The sequence below is a fragment of the Lagopus leucura genome, unplaced genomic scaffold (assembly GCF_019238085.1).
Source record: "Lagopus leucura isolate 7727_CA_CO unplaced genomic scaffold, USGS_WTPT01 Super-Scaffold_100001, whole genome shotgun sequence".
Taxonomy (NCBI): domain Eukaryota; kingdom Metazoa; phylum Chordata; class Aves; order Galliformes; family Phasianidae; genus Lagopus; species Lagopus leucura.
The window spans coordinates 87,473,027-87,497,497 of record NW_024962262.1 but is presented as its reverse complement, the minus strand read 5'-3'; the positions used below and the strand labels follow the sequence as shown (position 1 = coordinate 87,497,497).

The following is a 24,471-nucleotide window of genomic DNA, read 5'->3' as shown; positions in this document are numbered from 1 at the left end:
TGATCCCTCCAAATTTAAACTTGATATTAGATACAGCCTGGTTGTAGCAGCACAGGGTTTCAACTCGTCTCAATTTATCATGCTGGGAACTGAAAGTCAGAAGGGTAAATGAGTTTACACAGTGCTCCCAACTGCTGTGGCTTCCAGGACACATCAGTTAGGACTGTACTATCTTTGTAACACATTGCTATTAAATTAGGTCTACACTGGATACAGGGCAGAGAAGGAGGTTCGTATTTATCTGGGCCAGGAATTTAGTCTAAAAAGATATGCAGATATGGAAGGGAGGAAAGTGATAGTAAGCATGCAACTAGCAGCCAACTTGAGGTGTGAATGCTAAGCTACATCCACAGAGATGTCTTTTCAATGGGACCCTGGAAAGCTCGGCAGCACCTGCTGCTCTTAGGAACTGGATTTGCAAGACTTCTTTCTCAGCAGCTGCCCTTCCTCTGGTTCTGGAGCTCCTGTAGTGCTGGGCCTACGCTGGACAGACAAATCCAAGCAGCTGTAGTTTGCAGTTATGTTTGGGAATGTCCACCCAAATTTTCAAGCTGCGTCTGGATCAACTTGTAATGACACATTAGGAATTTAGTGATTTCCACTGGTGAATGATTCTGATATATATCCTCAGGAGAATGCACATAAGCAATCCTCAAGCTACAGCTTAGCCTTTGATAGGGATTCTTCTGTGATCTGAAAAGGACAATTACTTCTATTTCTGAGTTAACCAGCTTATAAAGTCCTCCTGACAGCCCCATAAAAGAGAAACTCAATGTTTGTAAGAGCTTTGAAATACCCTACCCACACCAATGTTCTATTTCTTTCTCCCAACAGCTGTCTGAAACTCTTACATGTTCTTTCTGTGACAAGAAGAGGGACTGAGTTCCTTCAGCTTCGGACACAGTTTCTGCAGGTGGGGCACTGGCACCAGGTGTACAGGAAGCACAAACTCAGTGCCTGCACATTACTCAGTGAGTAAATCAGCATTAGATTGCTCTGACCAGCACATCTGTGAGTTCACAGACCTTAAAGTGAGAGGTTTTGAGAAGAAAAATTATATTGGATTTACAAGAGAATAATTCAGGAATTTTTAATTTGCAGGGCAGATAGAGAATAAGTACCACGTGACAGCTGCATTACTTGACAGGTTTCTTTCCCGTAGGTAACAAAAAAACAAGGCTTCTAGCTTTGGCCTTTGAGAATCAGCCTAAACTGATGCTTGCTACAAAGGCCCGAAGAGCTGCTGTGGATGATGCACACCTCATTTTGCTGGGTCAGAGTGTGAAGCTGCTATGGGATGGACCTTGTAGGAGTGGACCTTGAGCTCCACACTTCTGAGCAATGCCTTGAAAGATCTGGCATGAGGAAATAGCTGGTGGGTGACCCATAGCAGTCATGTGAGATCAGAACTGGAACGGTGTGAGTGTGAGATGCCACTGATGAGGGCAGGAGATGTGAGGGAGGGCAGTCAAATACAGTGAGTTCCACGCCCAGTGCATACAAGGGAGTAGAAGAACAAGGACCAAGAAATCCTATGGTCCAGTCTGTGGGCAAAGGTTTCTTGACTTATAGAGTAGGACTTGAAGTTACATGAGATTAAAAGTCCTGATATTTGTGGAAAAGACATTGATCTAGGAGATGAAAGGGCTATGCAGAGCAGAACTCAATATTACATAAGGTTAATAGCCCTGGCATCAGTGAAAAAGACAGCTGTGTCAAGAATAGAGATGAAAGTGACAGTGCTAAAATTGTTTCCCTTCTGCATGAATGACCTGCCTGACTTGTTTCATTTCTGTGCCCTGTTACCTCATAATCCAGAGTATTTATCAATCCATCCCTTTTCTTCCTCTATGCTCTGTTTACAGACACCTGCTGTCTGAAGGACTGGTGTGTGATAGCCCCTGTGCCTCTAACAGAACAAATAGCTTGAAACTGAAACTGGCAATGAAAATACCAGGTTTGCATGGAGGGATGGTGTTGACAACTCCATGCTCATTATAAATATTAGCAAGGAAACCAAATTAAAGTACACACATATCACAAGTTAAATACACACAAGCTGCATGGCCCAAGGGTTGAAATTACTAGGAAACCTGGCACACAAGCTTCAGTGTGTGTATGTGAAAAGAGAGGAGAAACAAAGTGGACCTTTTTCACCCAAACTTACATCAGTGGAAAATGGTACTCAGCAGTAAGGTATTTCAAGAGGGTTGACTTGAAACAACAATTATTGCTGTTGCAGTTCACAGTTTTACAGGATAAAGAAATCCATTCGTAAAACAGGAAGAATGAGTAACATCAGTTTTGTGTGTTACACATGACAGCTCCCAGAGTCTTTCAGGTATTATGTCCATTTATTTTGACCTAAATTTCCAGAAGGCAGAAGTTTGCAGAGCTTGAACAATGTGATGTGGCAGAAAGGAATCATAAATTCTTTTTGGTACTGATGCTGAGTTACCACTGACTCCAGCCAGCAGCTGCACACACAGAAGGACTGTAGAAACAGCACTGTCCTGCCCCTCTCGTGGCCCCATCAATACTATTGCTTGAATTCAACAGAAGATAGCTCCTGACATTGGCTTTTTTAACACTCTCTCCAGTTAAATCACTCACATCTTCATTTTGATCCCATTATTCCTAGGCACATTGCTTTTCCAAAGCACTAAATTATCATCTACCCTGTTAAAAGGTTTAGATTCCTGTCCCCTGTCTGACTGTACAGACACCCTGACTTGTTTACTTCCATTCTTCCGAGTTAGCTTGTCCTCTCATTTGCATTTTTGTGTAAAAACACAAAACTGAACAAATAATTGGTCTGCATCCACTAGATACTGAGGCTTTCCAAACTGCACACGTTATTTGTTGTCCTTGAAAAGCTGTGGTCTATGTAAGCACTAAATTTCTTGCCTTAAGAGGAAGTACATAGCTTGGTTTCTTGATAAAGCATAAGGTAGGGGTATTAAATTTTGTGAAATGCTTCAGTATGCTCAGAAAGGCACTACTGTGTGCCACAGCTACGAAACTACACAACAGCACAATCTGAGCTGTGGTCCAGTTGTGCATGGTATTAAGAGCATGAGTTTCAGACATTTGAGATGCAAAGAGGCTTTGTTGAAGCTGGCTCTGGTAAATCAATATCCTTTGCAGATGGGCCACTAGTCATCCATGCTGACCAAAAAAGTGTGCACAAGCACACTACGTTATCAAAAAGAGCTTGCCATCTTCTTGTCTGCTGTATGTGGTTTGAGTTCCATTAAAATTTGATGCTACAGAAGAAGAACAGAAGGAAACTGACATGCATCTGTATGAGGTGTCAATTTAGCAAGAGAGGTTTGAGTTTTTGAAGATGACTTGAAGAAGCTCTTTTTAGCAAGTGATGCATTCCTATCTGACGGGAATTTAATCTAATCTCTTCTCTCTCACAGGTGAAAACTTCTTTCTGCACTAATGGGGCAGATAAGCCTTGTCTCTGTCAGTATATTACCAACACCTATATACTGAGGAGAAAATACCACAGAGGTATGCCTCAAACCTGATGCAAATGTAAAAGCATTTTTGGCATGACAGCATATCTGGATACTTAAGTGGTTTGGATGAAGTGAAACACCTACATGAAACACCGTAAGAACAAAGAGCCCCAGGCCTCTGACAGGACCTAGATGTGAAGCAACTGTGCAGTGAATCTGTAAAGTAACTTCTTATACAACAGATCTCCTGTCTATAGACCAAATTAATCCTCATCCATGCTGTGTTGCAAGATGCTGATGGCATATAATTGTCATAAGACATCAAAATAAGCTGTGTCTCGGCAGTATTATACCACCTACAGGAAACAAGAGGACTTCACCTGTAAAATAGACAGGTCCTCCAAACAGCTTTTTTTTTTTTTTTTTTGCTGCTATTACAGCTGTTATCTCAGATCCCAAAATGAGGTTATAGAGTTGGGGTAAAGGAAAAAGAGCATCCACCCCTCTAGAGTTATTAACCAACTACTTGGAAACAGAGGAGAAAATCTCCCCTAGTTTGTATGGGCTTGGTCAATTCCTAGTCGAAAGCCAGCAGAGCTTCCTAGCAACACCTATGGCAGCTATCTGTAAAGCAGTTCTGATGTTTTCCCTGTTCTTCAGATTAAGCAAGTCTTGGGAATGTGGTAGAGAAGGTATGCGTAATATGCTGCTCAACGGTAATATGTCCTGCCAATTAGACTGCGGAGTACAGGAAAGAAGGCTTTTCCAAAAAGCTTTCACCATGACTGACAAAACTCAGCCACACAAAAGTCAAAATGGGGAGTAAAGGACAGAAAGGGTTCAGAAGAATCATTCATTCTCTACTGGCACAAGAAAAGATTAGATTCTGCACACCATTTATCCTGGGTCCCCTCCAAGTAAAAGTCAGGGTCACAGCACCCCCATGGGCTTTGGTTTTGATCCTTCCTGTCTATCAAAAGGGGGCTTCATCCAGTCACTACACTGTGGAAGTCTGGCAAACTTGATCCTTTCCAGCTCTGCTGCAGACATGCTATTTACTGTCAGGCAAAACTAAACTTGTCCAGACCTAAGGAGTAAATTAGGGTCATATGGTACCTCTCCTAATATATTTAAATACTCTTCCCTTTAATGATGTGGACTCTCTGCATTAATGTGTTATTTTTATGAGACTGGGGGAAAACACTGGAGATAAGTGCATTTGCTGTTAAGCAAAAAGAAAATAAAGAGAAGTGGAAAAGGAAGATTTTAACTTTTGCATTGAAAACCAAACAGAACAGCTTCTTGAGAAAGGGAAATTGTTTCCTGGCAGAGCTAGCCATGGAATGCTGCCTATAGTTATCTTGAATCCATGGCTGCAAGAGTGGAAGTTACTCAACTCAGTCTACCTTTACGTGGCTTACTGTTCTACTGCTCTGGGGGGCCATAAGAGACAGATATTTCAGCCCTCTTGGCTACACATTCTTCATTCCCTCCACTTCAATCCTCTCGCAGGACAGATGATGCACACTTTGTGCAGTTTTCCTAGGTCATGGTAAGCAGCTCTGTAGAAGGATAGCTCCCTTGTATCTTGGGACGGAGCATCATTCCCCATGGCTGCTGGAGGGATGCAGTTGGGATGCTAGACCTGGAAATGTGCTCTGTTGTGATGTTAGGTTGACCACAGCAAAAAGGAAAAACGGCTTCTGACTTTGCCTGTCTGAGGGAGTTCAGTGAGGGGAACCCACAGATGTTTCTGCAGGCTCCCAGTGAGACGGGGAACAGAGTCAGACAAATTTTCTCTGGACAGCTCTGCTCCTAGCTAGAGGGATCAGAGCAGTCCCAGGGCCTCTTCATGGTATCTTCACCCAACAAAGATAAGGCTACTGAAAAGAGCAGCAGAGCCACCGCTCCTCAGATGTCCCAGATGAGGACATTGTGGTGTAGGAAGAGCACAGTGCTGGGGACTGGAGAAATGTCTAGTAAGTTACACAGTAGGAAAGTGAAAAAGTGAGCAAAGCCTCTACTTAGAACTGAGCCTTTCCTCTGCTTAGCTGATGTAACAACAGGCAAAATCAAGATCCAGCAGGAGTTAATTGTAGAGACATGAAATCTGTTGGTAGGCACAAAGGAGTAGTCTTCCTGAAATAAAGCTGCTTGCAGCATCTTCACAACTAAGGGAACCCAGTGCACCATGGGGAGCCACCAAAGTGAAACTCTGGCTTGGATCGCATCCCCTTGTTTTGCGAGTGAAGTTCAAATGTCTCCATGCTCTCAAGCTCCTACAGAGAGGCAGGAAAGAGGAATGCCAGGACTGCTGTAGAATTTGAACTGCAGAAAGCCACAAGTACTGTCAGTGGATGCCCTAACTCACAACATTTTCAGTGAAGCTTAATACAGCTAAGAGAATGAAACAGCTTGGATCAATTCCAAAAGTGTAAGCTAACAAACCAACATGATCCTTTTTTTACTGTAGGTGCAAAGATTTAGTGGCTGCTTTATGGACTCTTGCAGCTAACAGTCTGTTTGTGGTAGATTCATGATTTCAAGCTCATTTAATCAGCTTCAACACTGGAATGAAAAGCAGTTCTCAAATCTGTCTTGCATCAAGGAGCTGGGTCTTTGCAAAAACAAAACATCTTAAACATCAGCAGACCACAAAATTATATGAACTAGCAAGAACAGGGTCTTGCTGCATTTTTTGTCTTGCTTCTGTAAGTTCTTCAAAAACAGGGTCTTCCTGCCAAAGACGTGATGGAAATCATCTGTCTAGGTCAGCCTTCTGCCCTTCTTTCCCTAATGCTGGTAATCCTCATGTGTCCCACTAGAGCAAAGCACTTGCCAGTTGTGCCAGCAGCAAAGCGCAGAGCAGCTCTGCATGCTGCTGATGAAGCAAAAGGGGAAATGACAGAACTTCTAGTTCCTGTTGCACAGGACCATTACACATTTTTTAAAGCATAAACGGTAATGAGCCTCCATGTCCTGCATACACTGCCTGTGAAAAGCTCTCAGGAAGAAATAGAATATTGGCAGGTGGGAACTTAAGTCTTTGCTCTTTGCTTTGTTTTGGTCTAATATCTTAGGTTTGGGACATCAACCACCTTTTTGGAGGGTTGAGGCAAGGAGGGGAGACCCTCCTCCCCCCCACAGCCCCCCCACGCTACTAAAAATGTGTCTGGGGAGTTGAGGTGTTATAAAAATAAGAACATAAATCTACAGCTGATCTGAAAACAAGATAGCATGAGTAAAGAGTTAGATATTGAGGTAGAGGATCAGAATCAAAAGGATGAAAGTCATAGGCTAAATAATTCAGAGAAGCTTCCTGACTGTTGAACCCACTGCAAATGTGACACATCTCCTGAAAGGAAACAAAGGTCCGTGCCTTGCAACTCTAAAACACCCCTGTAGCAGGTGACAGAAAATATTGAGAGGTGCAGTCCCCTGTGGTGAGAGGACAGGAGATGGGGCAAAGAGTGCTCAACAAGACAGAATATCTGTTTCAGCCCTCAATTATTTTTTGCTCCATATGCTACTTCCTGTGCAGAGCAGTGATAACAAATTAAGAGTTCAACAGCCCCTCTGAGACGTGACAGGATACTACACAGTGAAAAAGTATGAAGCAAGCAGCAATAGCTACTGATACAGGTTTTGACAAACCTAAAAACCCTCATAAAGCTCTGCATTTGTCATGGCATGTATCTATGCTGCATTGGTTTCAGCAGTGCTTGGTTCTGCTCAACACCAAAATTTTTTAGATAGTTTGCTGAGGACTTATCTTGTAATGAACGTGCCTGATCTTTAACCCCTGTCTACAGGGCAGGCCAGCACAGATAACAAGGACTGCAATGTTAACACCTGGGCGTTATCAGAACTGCCCAGATGAGCGATGTGCTAGAAATCTTCAAAGAAAAATTACAGTGGTGCCTGGCTTTGTTGCGTGCTCCACACTGCTGGTGCCACACCAGCGCACAAAGAAAAGGCGTTTCTGAGAAGATTAATATAAAGTGTTTGGTAAGATCTGTGTTTTGCTGAAAGAAATATCCAAAGTCCTCTTTCGTCATTTGAGGTTTTGCCAATGTTGTAATCGCATTTCTATCTTCCATGCCCATCCTAAACACAATTTTTCCTCTGCCACTTGAAAATGGTTTGAAAAGCTAGTGAATCCAATCTCACATGAGCAAAACAAGCACTGTCACTCCCATTTCATATGAATGGGAAAGGAGGCAAAGAGAAGTGAACTACCTTCCTAAGAAGCTGCTATACAAGAGAAGGTTTTGGACTGAAAAGGCAGGGGACTCTCATTCCTGCTTCCACACCCCTGTCCATCAGCAGTGTGCCTGCCAAGAGACGAGAGCTCCTATTCCCTAGAAGCACAAGGCACAGAGCGTGAAGAAAAGCACCGCAGTTGTCCCATTGCTGCACTTTTCCTTCACCTTGCCGCAGCAACAGCTCTCAAGTTTGCTTTCCTGAACCAAAATGCTGCTGGTAATGAAAGTGAGACTGCGGGATCCACGTGGAACAGGGGGGACAAGTAGGTCTAAATCACAGCTGCTGTTCTATGTATTGGCTAGGAATCAACCCCAAGGAGTCCACTAATCCTGTACAGTTTGTTCACTTCTCCTTACATGCGCAATTTTACTGAATTTTCAAATCCCCATTTGAAAATTATTCCTATTAAAATGTAACTCATTTTCCTACCTCAGAGACTAACTGCTAAAGTAAATGGCAGTCCTTCTCATTCCCCTTTCACAGATGTAATTTCTCCCCATACCATCCCCCCCCTCCAAATCTCAACCCTGTAAAACATTCTGAGGTCCACAGCAGAGGCTGGAATTGTAGGGGAGACACATTTATCTGAACCATGACAATAAGGCACTTTGAACCACCTTCAGCGAGAAATTGCTTTGCAAGGTGCAGCTAATGCAGAATCTAGGAGCAAGCCACAAGCAAGTGAAATGTAAGTTTTCTTTACCTCCATGTCCTGCTAGAGAGAGGTGTCCTCAGGGCAATCTTCCTTCCCCACCCCTTTCTCTCTTATCTGTGGGAAAACTTCAGCCGAGCCAGAGCAAAATCACGCTGCTGTGGAGGCTATGTAATATCCACACTTCTGCTCAGCTTGAAAACTGACAGAGCCCAGTGAGTGGCCCTGCACTACGAACAAGGAAGAAGGGCGGGTGGGTGAGAGGAAGGGAGGGAGGGGAGACGAGAGGAGAGGAGGGGAGGGGAGGCAATCAGAGTTTAAATTTAGACACAAATCTAAACAGATACTGTCCTTCCCAGAGTGCTGTACTCATGAGACAACAAGCAGCAAACTCTGCTGCTGTGCCCAAACTTGGGGACACCATGTGTGCATTTTCTCCCTCACTTTCTATCTCCCCTTTGTATTTCTATCACCCCGTTTATTTATTTATTTGTTTGTTTCTCTTCCCAGTTATGCCTCTGTTTTTCTCTTTTGCTGGCAGTTGCTCCCCAACATCTGCCTCAGTCTCTCCCCTGTTCTCTCTTATCTTTCCAAGTCCACAGGGTCTCCTCATCGTATTTGAGTCAGATCTTTTCTTTAACACTGTCCCTTTTCCTCCAATTTCAGTTGCAGTGGACTTTCTTCAAAGTAGTCTGAGAGGTGGAAAAGGAGCAGAAATCAGGTGGCAATGCATTTGCACAGAAGATGTGGCTTTGGTACCTTGGTCCATGGCTGGGACTCCCAGGCACAGTATCAGCAGTACTATCATGCTGTTGGGTGATTCCATGAAGACAGACCACAGCTTCACTGAGAAAAGTGCTGCACAAAAGCAGACACAAGCACAGTGTCCCCATGCGAGGTCTCACTGGCTAGCTCAAGTGCAGGACTTGTTCTTTCCATTCCAAATTCATTTCTTACATTACAGGGACAGAAACTGCAGGACATTTATCCCTCCTTTTGAAGGGAGGGACAGACTTGCACACTGGAAATGAGAAGCTTCTGTGGAGGTGCAAAAACTCAGATGGGAAAAACTAAGCCTCAGGAATGTTTTGCTACAGTTTCCCTTTCCATTCAGACTGCAGTGTTGTAAACTATACATCTTGTTCCTGTTTTAGCAACTGTTTGCACATGCTCCTTCTCAAGAATTTCAGTCCCCACCTCCTGAGAGCAGGGTGGTGCAGAGGAATTTGGAAACACCCCTTTTGTCTTCTGCTTGGCTTCTTTGCCTTTCAAGAGACACAATTTCACGTTGTTGTGCTGGGGGCAGAAAAGGGTTAAAGCATCTTTTCTGAAGGCAATGCATACTTTCCCCTTGCAATGTTTCACACAAGCCTCTGCTGCGTATGGAGGTAAACACTCCAGAATGAATTTAAACGTGAACATCATCAAATCCCAGATTATTGGTACCAACAAATTGTCTCAATACATTGGTTTTTATGGCATACTTAACTTTTGCAGTACTGAATGCTGTAGGACTCCTACAGTTCCTTAGAAAGTATAGGAATTAGTCAATTTAAATCATGGTCTCATTATCTCCTAAGTTCAATGTACAGTGTTGCTCAGTTCTTAGCCAAAAGAATGATGCACTGAGTTACTGCAATCTGGAGGTTAGGCAAGAGGACAAAATAATCTTCTGTTGCTGAAACACTGGATTAGTTGAATCCTCTCTAGTGTAAGCAACCAGCGGATGCTGTAACAAGAACTCGAATAAAATAAAGATTATTATTCTAAAAGGAATACAAAAATGAAATTCCTTCTTGGTTGGAAATCCTGTTCATGTCTTAGAGTTCTGCACAAGTTGGGTGGATAGGAACTGAAACGATGAGAAGCAGGTTAGGGTGGGGAGAGCAAGACACTTTCGGCCACCCATGCATTGCCTGCTGTAGCAGTAGCAGGAGAATTTCATACTCAGGGAATTCCCTATGGTCACAAATGTCACTTTCAAGATGTCTGCATGTAACAGACCACCAAAATTAGGTACCAGTTAGATACCATGGTTGCTTCATTGTGCTCAGTCCATTTCAGTATTTTCTTTCTGCTTTCAGAGGTTTTACTCTATGGAGGAAACTACTTGGGCCGACAGAAAAGGAAACTGCTGGACAGGGATAGTATCACTTTACCCACACTAATAACGCAAATGCAGTTACAGCTACACCCCCCACACTTCTCCACTCTACTTATTTATGCTCCAAAGTATCTTGTCATGAAGTAAATCTTTTCTGCCGGCAGAATTCCCAAATGCCATTGCTCTGAGCATGGTACATAGTACTCGGTTTATTAATGTTTATTCTTCCTTCCTGAACAAGCAAGGAGAGAAAGGCGCAAAAATATGGTGCATGTTTTTCTCCAGAAAGGAAGACAAGAAGTGTGGATTTGCTCTAGGCTTTCTTTTTTCCTGGGCTGAAAAATACTGAAAGATATGTTACAAACAAATTCACTTGCTTTAACTGCAAGAACCTTCTGAAAAATGTTATTAAGGGAGGTTGTACTGAGGAGCTGAGTGTTTTACATGACGTGTACGTGCAAACATGAATGTGGAATATTCTGGAGTGTGACCCTCTGTATCTCTGTTTACAGACTTTCTGGGATGTCTATAAGATTCATTTGTTGGTACATGCAAAAGAAATTTCTACATCTGTTCTTCTCAGGAGATAAAAAAACAACAGTCATGACAAATAACATTAAAGCAGACAGATGAACACAAACTTCACTGGGGTGAGAAAATGCTGTGCTTGTGGACCCCGGGGTTTTGCAGCTTCCCAGCTGATTCTTTTTGATACGTGTGAGGCCAAAAGAGCAAGTTCACTTCAGACCAAATGACTGGTGCTCCGGCTATATGCAATCACTCATCCTGGCGTGCCTGAAAAAGACGTAGTATAACTAATTCTGCCACGCTTAGCAATGCCATATATAATAATTGCTGACCTCTTGCTTTTTGGCAATGAATTATGGAGTAAGGGACATCTCTACGATACTAAATCAATAGAAAGGACATGTGGGGACGTGTCAGATCTTTCTTCAGAGGCCACTCTGGAAGGAAAGCTTTGGAGGGCAACTGAAATTTTGACTCAGATATTTCACACAGAATCACAGAATGGCCAGGGTTGGAAGGGACCTCAAGGATCATGAATCTCCAACCCTCCTGCCACATGCAGGGCCACCAACCTCCCTATTTAATACTAGACCAGGCTGCCCAGGGCCCCATCCAGTCTGGCCTTGAAGTCACAAGTATTTGTGTCCCCATAGCTGGTTTGTTTGGGTGTGTCAATGTGGGCACTGAATCTGGGAAGGTGTGTTTGTGAGGGTGGTGAATTAGGTGAGGGTGGAGGGAGCTGTGGGTTTCTGCAAGATAGATTGAATCTCTGTCTTTGGTTAAAATACCTGTTTAGAGTTTATTAGAACATGAATGTCAGTACCATTATCTGAGATTGTTTTGTCCATCTATGTGTTCAAAGTGGGCTGGTGATACCCACACCATTCTCCAGAATTTATATTATTAAACAGCAGCTGTTACCAGTTGAGTTTTTGACTCTACTGAAACAGAGGTCTCAACCTTTCTTGATTCCTCTCAAGCAATTTAATTCTCAACTGAAAAATAAAGGGGATGGGGTGGCCACAGAAAAAAAAAAAAAAAAAAAAAAAAAAAAAAAAGAACTTGCATTTCAAAGAGCAATCAACTCTAAAAGCCAGCATCCTGTTTTGGGCTGGGTTCATACATCAACTCCTCTGACAAAAGCAAGCTCACAGGAAGTGAACGTGAACAGCATTTTCTATGGGAAACTCGCTTTTTGAACCCACCGTTCTGCTGGCTGCATTCTGAAATATCTCCTCCTGCTAACCCTGCCCTCGCCTCTCACCATTAAACTAATGCTGCAAACGCTCAGCCTCACCCTCCTCTTCAGGGAGTTATCGGCAGGAAATGAAGTCAGTTGGAACGCTTTGTACTATCGATATTTTTTGCTCTAATTCTGCAGCTGCAGCGAGGCACATCTGAGCACACACGCACACACGCTCACGTGCAACCATGCGCTCATACACACAGACTCACGTGCCACACATTATACACCCCTGGGAGCTGAGGTTAATGGGCACGTTCCGTTACCAAAGATACTTGATTAAAATGAATAATGGGCATGGATAATAAGGGACACTCACTGCTAACATCATGGTTTTGTACAAATTAGTCAAGCTCCTTAAGTTCCAGGATCTGGTCAAAAAGCCTGTCCCTAAACAGAGGCAACTTAGAAAAACATGGTGTTTTATAGGATGAATTTCACCTGCAATGCCTTGCCCCCGTGGTTCTGCTCTTAGGAAGAAGATCACATTGAAGTTCACCACCCACACTTACACCAGGCAACCTAGGAATGGTGAGTGGTGTACAGGAGGCTAGCATCACCTTTTGCAGCACTTGAATTTCTTCAGAGAGCTCTACTTTCACTGCTGATCCATTTGACTTTAGAAAACAAATTTAACAGGGTACAATATGGCATAGCTGCATCACATTCTATTAATACAGCGATGTGACAAATAGCAGCAGCAGCTATTGCTGGCCTGTTCCTAGACTGAAGGGTTCTTCACCCGTTACTAGCTCTAATGTCCTACAAGACCTAATAGAAACACAAAGTTATACTCAGAACAGGATTGCTAACACAGGGTCTCTGGTGTCTGTGCTGGATAAAACAATGTTTTTTACTACATCATTCCCAAGCCAATCCTACTGCACATCTCAGCATCACAGAAAGCAGTGTCACACTTGCCCTCTAACCAGGTTCCTCAGCAGGCAGTCCAAGCTCTGACTCAATAGCAAGATTTTCTGACTGAAAACAAAACAACATTTCTGCTTCTTAGCAGGTTACACACAGAGCAAGCTTGCATTGCCACACTCTGTGTAGCAGCTGTTAAAAAGATAGAAGGACTTCTTGCTGAATGGTGGGCCAGTGCTATGTTCAATTCATCTCTCTTTTGACATATATATATAGACAAAAGGGGCAGAAACAAAATGCAATTTGGCAACTTTGAGGACAAGAACGAATAAATGCATTAGGCACAAGCACAAAATACCTTTTTGTGTTCAGTAAAATTCTGTATGGTGTGAAATTTCTTAACAGTAGCTGTACTGCACTATCCTGCAGGGCTGGTGTTTCCTTAGGTTGATAACTAACTAACATTTTTAGAAACAATTTGCATGCTGGGACTCATGTGGCACCCAGTGCCGGCGCTTCAAAGCACTGAGTACTTCAGGTTTGCCAGAGCTGACTCAGAGATCGATGCCTTCTGTCAAATGCAGCGGCGAGCGACTTTAATCACTCTGGCTGTCATTTGGATGCAGAGAGCTGGCCTGGCTCACAAATCAAGCACTATTCAGGACCAGACTGCATGGCCCGCAAGCGTTATCTGCACAAAGAAAGGTTTCTGTTCATGGAGAGACTGCATGATCTAGACAGGAAGCCTGGCCCAGTTCCCAGCTAGGCTTCATCTGAAGAGAAAACTTGCCCAGCCCATCAAATAACCATACTATCTCAGTGAAGCTGGCTCGGGGCAAAAGCAGCTATAAAGAGGGCAGCTGGAGCATGATGAAACACTGGGCAGGGTGGAGACCTCACTGACTTTCTGGTTAAAATATACCTTCTCCAGAGACATGGCCCCCAGATATATCCTCCAACCGATGATATGTAAACTACACTAAAATCACAGTTTTTCCACTACCTGGCCAACACCTGGAGGGAGTAAGTTGGCTCAATTACAGTAAGATTTTACTGTTTATTTGGCAGTTTTGCTGATGTAAACGAGAACGTAAGTTGAAAAGGGGAACTAGTGGCTAGCAATACTTTTCTGAATTTGTTATGCAAGGGTCCTGGATGCCCCTAGACACACTGCATTACAACAGAGAGAATCCTTCTCCTTTCTGAGATCTATCTGAGGAAGTGAAAGAGGCCTGGATGTTTACTTCAGATAACATTGCTTCAGAGCAAGCAAAAGGAGTTAAAGACTGCTTTCTTCACCCTACAGATTCACCCAACAGCCATCCAAGAAGAATTGGGCCAGTACAAGCCCCCTTCATTCAGTGCAGTATGCAAGGCAGTCTATATGCTGGTGTGTATTGCCCACAGTGGAAAGTACTCAGCCTAATAAATCCTGCTCTCTGCAGCACAGAGAGCCAACACTACTCGTGTCAACAAATGCTGCTCAGGGAGATACGCCGACTGGATGCAGCCCAAATCCCCCAAGAGGGCTGTAAGCAGGTGTGCTTGCCGGCCTCTGCAAGCACTGTGAGCAGGGTTGGGCAGCAGCACCCCATTGTGGCTGCTCACAGGGAGGACTGCAGGACACTGCAGGAGAGGAAAAACTTGCACGTGCAGAGGTACTGTCTGGGGAGAACCTCCAGTAATGTACACTCTTCTGCTGAAGTACAGACAGCCACATTTGGCAAATACATTCTGCTAATAAATGTAAACTCTGTAGCATATAAGCTTCCACCTTTATGCATTTTCTTTTTTTGAGGAAAAAAAAAAAAAAAAGAAAAAAAAAACCAACAACTCCATCATCTCTTTTATCTCCTTTCCTTTCTATCCTTTCTCACGTTTTGACATCTCTTTTTTCCTGTATTGACTCCACCAACCACCTCCCAATTTCTCCCTACGACACTGTCCTGTTCCCCAGCAAAATCACCATGCACCCATTCTCACCCCCCCCCCTCCCCTACCACTTGATCCTTTAGCTGCAGTGGGGAGAAGATGAACCCTTCCCTCTAGTTCTCAGAAGGCAGAACTGCTGTGAAAAAGAAAAGTGCATATATATATATATGTTGGTGGAAAAAGAGGAAGAAATATCTCTCCTTCAGTTTGCAAAATCTCTAAGAAAAAGAGCTTGTTTCAGTACGTGTTCCTCATCTGTAAATCCTAAACTACACAGATTAGGAACTCTAGATCATTTTTGTCCCTCCTTTCCATACTATTTTCACTTCTGCAGAACAGTTGCAGTCTTTTTCAACAAATTTCACTCTTGCCCCTCCTCCAAATGTAGCTCATAACCCTATCTATATAAAAGCATTCTTTCAGGCAGCCTTCTTTTCCCTCATACTAGCTTCTTTTCTTGTGTTTTCTCTTCAGCGCTTTGCCCTGAGATAGAACTTGCTCTAAATCAGAGGCACGGGTGCTGCGCTACGGCAGAGCAGGTTTCTCCCGAGCACTGCCAGGAGAGGGCAGCAGTGGAAGACTTCGTGTTTCAGCGTTTCCCCTTACCTAGAGGGATGCCACTGTCTGCTCCCTGGAAGTGAGAGGAACACTGGAGGAAAAACAGTTTTATTCTGCCTGTACACAGCTACAAGACAGTACATAAATGGACCCGCGGTTTATTTTTCTTCGAGATGAGATGGCTTACCTGAGTTCAGCCCAATGAATGACTCCTCTGGCATACAGCATCACTTCCACAGGCCTGTCAGTTCATTGGCCTGGCAGCCCACAGCCGGATCCTTTTCACGTGCCCACAGCCTCAGCTGGTGCCTGGATACACACGTGCCATATGAAGAGGTACTTGCGGACGGATGTCATGTGAGAAGCATGCATGGTGAGAAAGAAGCCTTGATTGCAGCCCTGAACATGTAACATAACACCTTCTGTTAATATGGGTAAAGCTAAAGGAAAACTCTTGGCATATCAACTTCTGGGAGATTGAAAGTCTGCCTGTTTTAATGTGGCTTTTGGGGTTTGGCTAGAAGGGCTCTGGGATGTTGAGGTGATCCTACTGCAAACAGAACTCTTGGAGAAAAGGCTTTTGCAGTATTCATATGAGGGCTCACCCTTTCTTTTCTGTAAGGCTGATCTTTGGTAGATTCCATCCGAGCAGAATATTCTATTCTCGGCATTGTTACCTGGATGATTTTAGCTGTAAATTCACCTTTGCATACCACTGGATCTTGGGCTAGCAACAGACCCATCAAGCTCTGTCAGAGACTTGAATGTGGAAAAGAACCGAGAAGGCTGGCCATGGCACGCTTCATGCTTTGTTGCACTCCTGTTCTACTCCTTCATTTGCACCAGGCATGCTGCAAGGTGCAAGAATAACAGAGAATATTTCTTGAACGGGCTCGAAATCAATATCCGAAGTATAGAAACTTGTCATTTTTTGCTGCTGACCTCAGTTGATGCTCCCGCAAACCCGGTAACGGTGGTATTGAGTCAATGTCGGTTTCTCTACCACAGGCTGCCCCACACACAGCGTAGACACACTCGATTAAGATTGAAGCGGAGCGAGGCGCCCCTCCGCATCTCGTAAATGTGATTGGCAGAAAGTTCCGGCGAGGCCTTTCATTGGCTGTCGGATCACCGTGGTCCCACCCCCCTCCCCGCTCCTCCCGACGGCGAGCCTGGGCTGTCAGAGTTGTTTACCACCTCCGGCAGCCGACGCGCTCGGCCCCGCCTCCCGTCATCTCCCATTGGCTGAGAGTCGAGCAAATTGGCTTCGATTGGCGGAGAGCAGAGTGACGCGCTCCACCTCGCGCCGGGTTGCAGTCCGTCGCCGCGTCGCTCGCGATAGACTGTGGCGTCGGTGGCTGCTGCGGTGCGCAATGGTGTTGTTGGCGCTCCTGTGCGCCGCCGCGCTGGCGGTGTCGGCCCGCGGATCCATCCCTCCGCCCGAGGAGGCGGCGCGCATGGCGCGCTTCGTGTTGCACAACTGCGACTGGGGCGCGCTGGCCACGCTCTCCGCGCAGGAAGGGCTGCGCGGTCGCCCCTTCGCCAACATCTTCTCCATCAGCGACGGCGTCCCGGGGCCCGGCGGCGGCAGCGGCGTCCCCTATCTGTACCTGACCGACATGGAGATCTCCGTGCAGGACCTGGAGGTGAGCGGGCGACTGCGTGTGTCTGCGGCTCAGCTATTGCTCTGATGCGTTAAAATAGTTTGTGCGTCTCAGTGGTGCTGATAGCCTGATTTATGTGGTATATAAGTTGTTAGCCAGCCATTTCCTTCACTGAGTTCCTGACATAGGTTTATCGCGCTACCGTGGGGCGGTCACGTGGAGGGAGGCAGCTGATGGCGGATAGTGCTGACTAATGGTGAGTCAGCGCTCTTCGCAGTTAAGCAACTTCCTCAGAAAACTGAAAATGTGGTATAACTTGTTCTCGGGAAGGTACACAGCCCTCTTATCTTACTGTCTGCTTTTCAGATCAATTCGAATGCCTCCCTAACTGTGTCTTTGGCACAGACTCCATACTGCAAGAAGCACAGATACGATCCTCAGAATCCCCTCTGCGCCCACATCATCTTCTGTGGGAGCATTGTAAAGGTAAGCCGTGGGAAGTTTGTGCTGGATCTGTTTGGAAACTGAAATGTCCACGATGAAAATGTCCAAGTTCATGCTTTGCTCATGTCTTATAAAAGTGTGATCAGGCACTGGAATGGCCTGCCTAGGGAGGTGGTGGAGTCGCCATCCCTAGAAGCGTTCAAGAGGCATCTGGATGAAGAGCTACAAGATATGGTTTAGTAGCTTGTGGTAGCAATGGTGATGGGAGGACAATTGGACTAGATGATCTTGTAGGTCCTTTCCAACCTTGTGATTCTATGATTATGATCAGTTAGGTCTAGACTGAAAACCAGACCAGACCAAGCAGAGAGCCGTGGTGCTTTGACAGCTGAAGGTTTACAACAGTTTAGCAATTTGGGTCATGTACAATTTACAAATCCAGTTTCTCTGACCTTTGTAGCAAAGTATGAGAAGCAATTCCGTAACAGCACAGACTAAAACAGGACTGTGGCACAGCTGCTTTGATACATGCATGACCCAAACTTTATTGAAGTACATATTAATCCAAGTTGTAAAGCTACAAGCATTAGCCAGAGAAAAAGTTTACTGTCTCACCTGGTGCTGTTGCTGCCGTAGAAGGAATTTAGAACTGTGTGTGTTATTCATAGTAGATCTTGATCCCATTATTAAGGGTAATTGGTGCGGATGGGGACTAATCACTGGTGTCTTTTATGTGATAGCCTGAATTTATATTTGGTGTTTTCATACTTCAGATTACATTGCACTCTAGCAATCCTTGAATTGCCTTCAGGAAGTTTGTCATCAATACTGGAACTATTTTAATTCCAGTACCATTTATTCTAAATGCTTTTGTACTGTATCCAAAACTCTTGCTGATCTGACCCTTTAAACATTTGCACATCAAGTAGTCACAGGTTTTAGCTTCCTTTCTCTTGTAGATTTTGTTATTTCATGGTATGTATGTGTGTGTGTGTGCTTGAATGCATCCAAACACTGTTTGGTTTGTGGGGTATCCCTGACTGAGCAGGTGTAGAGGAGGTGAAATTACACCTAAAACATGGTCTTCTCATAATGCAGCAGGGATATTTCTCTGTTTTGTGATTTTTTTGCTGTTCCAAATAACATCCAAGATCATGGTGTATATTGTTGCTGCTTACTGATTTGAAGAATCATATCTAATTTGATAATTTACATATCATTACAAATCTGTCATTACTAGGATCGAAAACAAAACACTTTCCAGCCTTGGTTTTAGGTTCTTATTCAGTTTTTATTCTTCATAGAATATCAATCCCACTTAAGTATTAATGCCAAAGACACTTAATTTTTTCTCCCTGGCTTTTGTCCAGTCAGGTTGTGCACACTTTAAATCTTGAAGAACATGGAGAAAATCTGAAAAAAAAAAAATAAAAAAAAAAATAACAATAAAAAAAATCTGTCTCCAAAAACATCGTTCCAGATTACATACTGAAAGCTAGAATTCAGACAATGCTTCAAGAAACAATTTCACATGAAGATTTCATTCTGAAAATGGATAGTTAACATCCCTATTTGTTTTTCTGTTAAAAAGTAAAAGCTGATGTCTTAATTCATACCAACATCATTCTGTTGTCTTTTAATAACAAAAGCAAAGCTTTGTACCTCATTATTCTACTATTTATTCACTGTATCTCTAGTAAGAATTTTAAGTATCTACTTAAGATACTTCAACAGATGTCTGTGAACTTGGATAATTTTCATCTCTAAAATAAAGTTTTTCTTTGTCCACAGTGTAGGGTGTGGTTTTATCCAGTTGTCTTTAGACAGATCAGTGTCAGGTTGGATAGAGTCTTTACATCAGAGTGAGATCAATACTTTTTTCAAATCTGTCAGCCTGCATCTTTCTCTAGAGAACAGTAGAAAGACTTCATCTAATGTCAATGAAGTACTTTCATGCTCTTGCTTACTTTAAAACACCCTTTTGATTTAGTATTGAAAGCAGCTCCCTTGGAGCATTTGCCTGTCTCATGTACACCATCCTGAAGATAAGTAGATTCTGCCACAGTAATGAGCACTTTAGGGCAAAATATGGCTAAATGAAGAAGAGCACTCTGTAGTCAGAAGTGTGTTTTAGATAATATTTGTCTTCCTTGTCTCTGTCTTAATATTTTGCTGGCTGTTGTTCAGGTGAATGATTCAGAAGCAGCCTTAGCGAAAAAGGCATTATTCACTCGGCACCCTGAGATGGAAAGTTGGCCTAAGGATCATAACTGGTTCTTTGCCAAATTCAACATCACCAATATTTGGGTTCTGGACTACTTCGGTGGACTGAAAATTGTGACACCAGAAGAATATTACAATGTCAAGCCTTTGTAAGTACTTAAGTTTGCATGCTTGACTCACTATATTTGGAAGCTGTAACGTTTCTTATTAACAATGTGTATTACTCATCTCTGCTTTTATATAAAAATATATACATTTTATATAAAAAATATTTTTGTATAAAAATATATACATTTTATATATAAAAATAATACATTTTTCTTATTTCCATAAATAGTCTACTGGATGCAGTATCTCAAATTGTAAGATATGTTTGATTAGGGGATCCACCTACCTAAAGAAAACAAGCATAGTACCTATAATTAACTCTCTGTGGATAACTGCACTTCAGCTTAAAAGAGGTTTCTTGGGAGAACTGCAGAGTAAGCACAGTCACTATCCTTTATTTGGGTTAATTGCAAGGCAAGTTAGGTTTTGGTCTAATAGTTAAACATAGACTGTTAAGCATTTGTGAAGCTCTATCAACAGGATTGTAGCAATAATGCATTGGTTTTGAATCTTTTGTCATGATACTGAAGTATAATATATTAATAATTAATAAATACAAAATATATATACTGTGTGTTGTCAGATACATTTTAGCACAGTCAACAAACACACATACTATTTCACTTTTGTTCCTGTAGGCAGAGGAAGATCCTTGGTGATGCTGACAGTACAGATGGATTACTTTGGATGACTGCTCCATGAAAGATTTTCTATGTGCAGTAGAGCTGAGTTAATGCAAAAAATTCTTACACCTTGCATTGTTAATAAGCTGGTGTAATCCTTCTGAAGCACTTGTAAATTCACACTATCTAACAGATTGAATCATGCCATGCTCAAAATCCTTTGTGCGTAAGCCATAACTAAATGTTGTTCAGTGGACACAAACCTGGAGTGTTATTTCTCTTAATAGTCCATAATGCTGTGTTTACTAGAAAGTAAAGGATTAGTCTGGTTCTAAACTTTCAGTGCCTTAGTTAAATCATTTCTGTTTGTAGGCACTCTCCAATTCTTTTTAATACCACTTCACTTGGCAGTGGTATTAAAAATACCACTTTATCTGACACAGCACTACAGGGTGGCTCAGCTGATTGTAGACTGGAAAACCTTGCTTATATTGCAACGACAGATGATATATTGAGTTCTGAATTTTTCTTTCAACACCTGTACACTCACAATTTGAGCTGTTTTTCTGTTAACCATGTTTTTCTGCTAACCCTGATTGGATTTATGGAAATTGTATGTGTACTTCAGGCTCATGGTGAGTTCTTGGTAAGTCTTTGTCTAGTAGTGGTTATATGCCATGATTCTTTTAAAAAAGTAATAGTAGTAGTGAAAGTACCTGGCTGTGGTACATGAAGAACAGTGGCTTGTAAATCCAATGAGACTGATACAAAAAGAAGATGTTTGCTGACCTGAGTTTTGAAATCTTTGGCTTTGCATTCTGATCAAATGACAATGTAGCAGCTTTTGCTACTTTCAGTAGTAGAATTTGGTAGATTTTTTTGTTTTGGAAGCCTAATACAGCAATTTTAAGTCTGTAATCTGAGAGTGAGAAAGAAACTAATACAGTACACAACAGATGATTTGTCAACTGTAGAGAACGAAAAGTAATGAAAAGTGTTGAAAGTTAATTCTGTTTCATAAAATAAGCCCTACACAAAAAAAAAGTAGAACATCTTTTTATATCCTGTCACATCTCCCATGTACGTAGTTCACAAATATTCAAAAGTGGTTACGAACAATTAATTTATTTTAACCCAAGCCAATATTACCTGCTTGACATATTGAAGAAGGTGAAAATGTAGAATCCTTAGAGGTAGATCCATATATTAGAATAGTGAAATTGATCACTTCCAATTATCTCTACATAGTTATTGCATCATTATACTACTGCTCATCTTGTATGGGAAAGATTTATGGAAGCACTTTTGAAGTAAGTTATAAAGTTTTCCTTCTATGTGAAGGGGGAAAAAAAGTGTGCATTTTACTGTATTAAACACATTGTGTGCTACTGTGTGGGATAATAGAAAACCCTGAAGATGTGGAAACAATTTATGATGATTAGATAACATTAAAATTAAATATGATAGTGGAAATATTTTTATATAAAACATAACAATTGTGAAAATTCAAATGATTTTATGGTATGGACTGATCCTTTTGATAGGGACACATGAATGTATTACCTATCACTCCATAACTTCTGTTGTATGAGACTGGTAATGCTGGGCTTTTGATAAAATTAAAATATTTTTATGAAAAATGTTCTTGGTTTTATTTATTGCACATTTGAAATTATTTATCTCCCTTACACTTTCATATAAGCACACTTATTTCAGGGTTCTTGTTTTGTTGTCACTCAGGAGTCATTTATCCTTGCTGAAGTATACGTGGTGAAACCATTCTATTTCCTTTTTGGTTGAAATAAGCATCTTTGTGTTTCACTTTGTTTTTTGCAATACTGTGAAATAAATCATAAAAGAATAACACTGGAGCTGTCTTTGGCTGAGGCTTCTACTTTTATAAATGACTGCAGCAGTTACCATTTGTACCAATACTTTCTTACTCTCAAATGTTCTGCAAATGTTGTGCAAATAGGTCTCCTCAATATACACATAAATATATGTGTTTGAACAAGGCATGGTATGTACTTTAGTGTTGTTCTAAACCTAAGGTGGTGTTTTCAAGTGAGGATTCTCACTGCTATTTTAACTGTTAATAAAATGTGGATGTCTAATAGTCCAGCCTCACTATTAATAGAATCACTTCTGTACTGAATCCTTGATTAAATGGATTCAAGCATTTTTTTCCCCCTTGTATTGGTTATATTTCCAGATTTGATACTCCCATTTGTATAAACTCCCCATTATTTTCTGATTTTGGATTGGAGGCTTATTTTCATAGAATGGCCTGGGTTGAAAAGGACCACAATGATCACCTAGTTTCAACCCCCCTGCAATGTGCAGGGTCGCCAACCACCAGACCAGGCTGCCCAGAGCCACATCCAGCCTGGCCTTGAATGCCTCCAGGGATGGGGCATCCACAGCTTCCTTGGGCAACCTGCTGCAGTGCGTCACCACCCTACTTCCTCCTAATATCTAACCTAACCCTCCCCTGTCTCAGTTTAAAACTATTCCCCTTGTCCTATTAAGGGGGTAATTTTGGTAACAACTGGTTTGAAATAGTTCTGTGGTGCTACTGCATTTTATTACAACAGTTTTAGATCATCCAACCTTCCTTACATTTGAAACTTGAGAGCATCTCAGCCGTGCGCTACTTCTGGAAAGTGACAAACAACAGAATGGTTGATCTAGGTGTTCCAAGTTGGATTTGAGGATTAATAGGAAAAATACTGTCTGCAATTGTTATATTGATGTATCTCATCAAACACTTAGCTAAAAAAACTTTTGTATGTAGAAGTGGAATATGAGGCAGACTAGAATAGAAGTCATACTAAACATCTGTCCATTTTTCTCCCTTAGTAACACGCAGGTAAATGTTAACGTAACACAAGATTTTACCTTAAGAAAGTCATCAACTTCTTCTCCTGTTTTTCATCTTCTCCATGTGCTAATATTTGTATTAGACTCATTAAGGAATTTACTTTTGAGCATATTTCTTTTTTTTTTTTTTTTTTTTTGTAATATCTGGAAATAACATTGTGGCTTAGAATAGATGAGGCTGAGTATAAGAAATTAATATAGCTGTAAAAGAATTAACTTTTGATCATATGTCTCTACCATGCTTGAACTTTCCGAGCATATTCTAAATAATAATGACTTCATTCTGCATATTCAGGAAGTAAAGTATTTCTATTCATTGATGATCAATGGCACAGGATAACTTTGGGCACTAAGTCACAGGATGTTTGTTAGCCAAGAATTTAATTAGGATAATCTTAGCACACACTCTAATAATGTAGTATTGTGTTTCCTTTGTCTACTGATCTTGCATATTGATGTTATGATTGTTGTGAGGTTCTATATCATTATAGAGCAGATTAATCCCTTATTTAGTTCTATCTGAGATTAATTTTTAGCTATTTAATAGTATATCTCTGATTGTCATAGTAAAATAACAAGGGTATCAGATTAATACAAGAAATATTAATTATAACTTAATATTATGATACTGTTTTTTTAATGTAGGAAGATTTAAAATTTAGTCAACTGTTATATTATTGCTGAACACAAGAGGGTGCCATAGACTTAGAATCATATCGATTGCTAAACATTGAACATTGAAATTAGTTATTAAATTCTTCTTAACTCAGAAATCCTGGAAAAGGCTATGACTGTGTCACGATACTAACAAACTCCTTTTCTACACTGCTTTGCATTATGAACGCAGTGGACTACTAGCTGCTAAAATCCAGAACCTTTCATCTTTTTTTTTTTTTCCTATTTTGTGACCATTTTGTGCTATGAAGTAGTCAAAAACAATATCCATGGAAATAGTTTAAAGGTTTTTGAACT

General features: G+C 41.9%; 2 protein-coding genes and 1 long non-coding RNA gene across 4 annotated transcripts in view; 1 reads left to right on the top strand and 2 right to left on the bottom strand.

Annotated features, from left to right (window-relative positions):
• Window positions 1-8,634, bottom strand: part of RCSD1 (RCSD domain containing 1) — a 34,645-nt gene extending 26,011 nt beyond the window's left edge. The window contains exon 1 of the mRNA XM_042866995.1: window positions 8,437-8,634. Coding sequence (XP_042722929.1) covers window positions 8,437-8,442 — 6 coding nt within the window. The 5' untranslated portion in view covers window positions 8,443-8,634. The remainder of the gene's footprint in view (window positions 1-8,436) is intronic.
• Window positions 8,635-10,672: 2,038 nt separating this feature from the next.
• LOC122177530 lies at window positions 10,673-16,815 on the bottom strand. Of its 2 annotated transcripts, XR_006178093.1 has the most exons (3): window positions 16,223-16,777; window positions 15,805-16,016; window positions 10,673-11,284 (listed from the first exon to the last, which is right to left on the bottom strand). It is a non-coding gene; the product is annotated as an uncharacterized LOC122177530 (long non-coding RNA). The 2 variants fall into 2 exon arrangements; XR_006178092.1 differs by having other exon boundaries at window positions 15,805-16,815.
• A 113-nt stretch (window positions 16,816-16,928) lies between these two features.
• On the top strand, window positions 16,929-22,259 carry CREG1 (cellular repressor of E1A stimulated genes 1). The gene is made up of 4 exons (XM_042866996.1): window positions 16,929-17,263; window positions 17,588-17,707; window positions 19,853-20,037; window positions 20,635-22,259. Exons 1-4 carry the CDS (start codon window positions 16,991-16,993, stop codon window positions 20,696-20,698), a joined length of 642 nt encoding a protein of 213 aa, XP_042722930.1. The 5' UTR covers window positions 16,929-16,990; the 3' UTR covers window positions 20,699-22,259.
• Window positions 22,260-24,471: the final 2,212 nt, after the last annotated feature.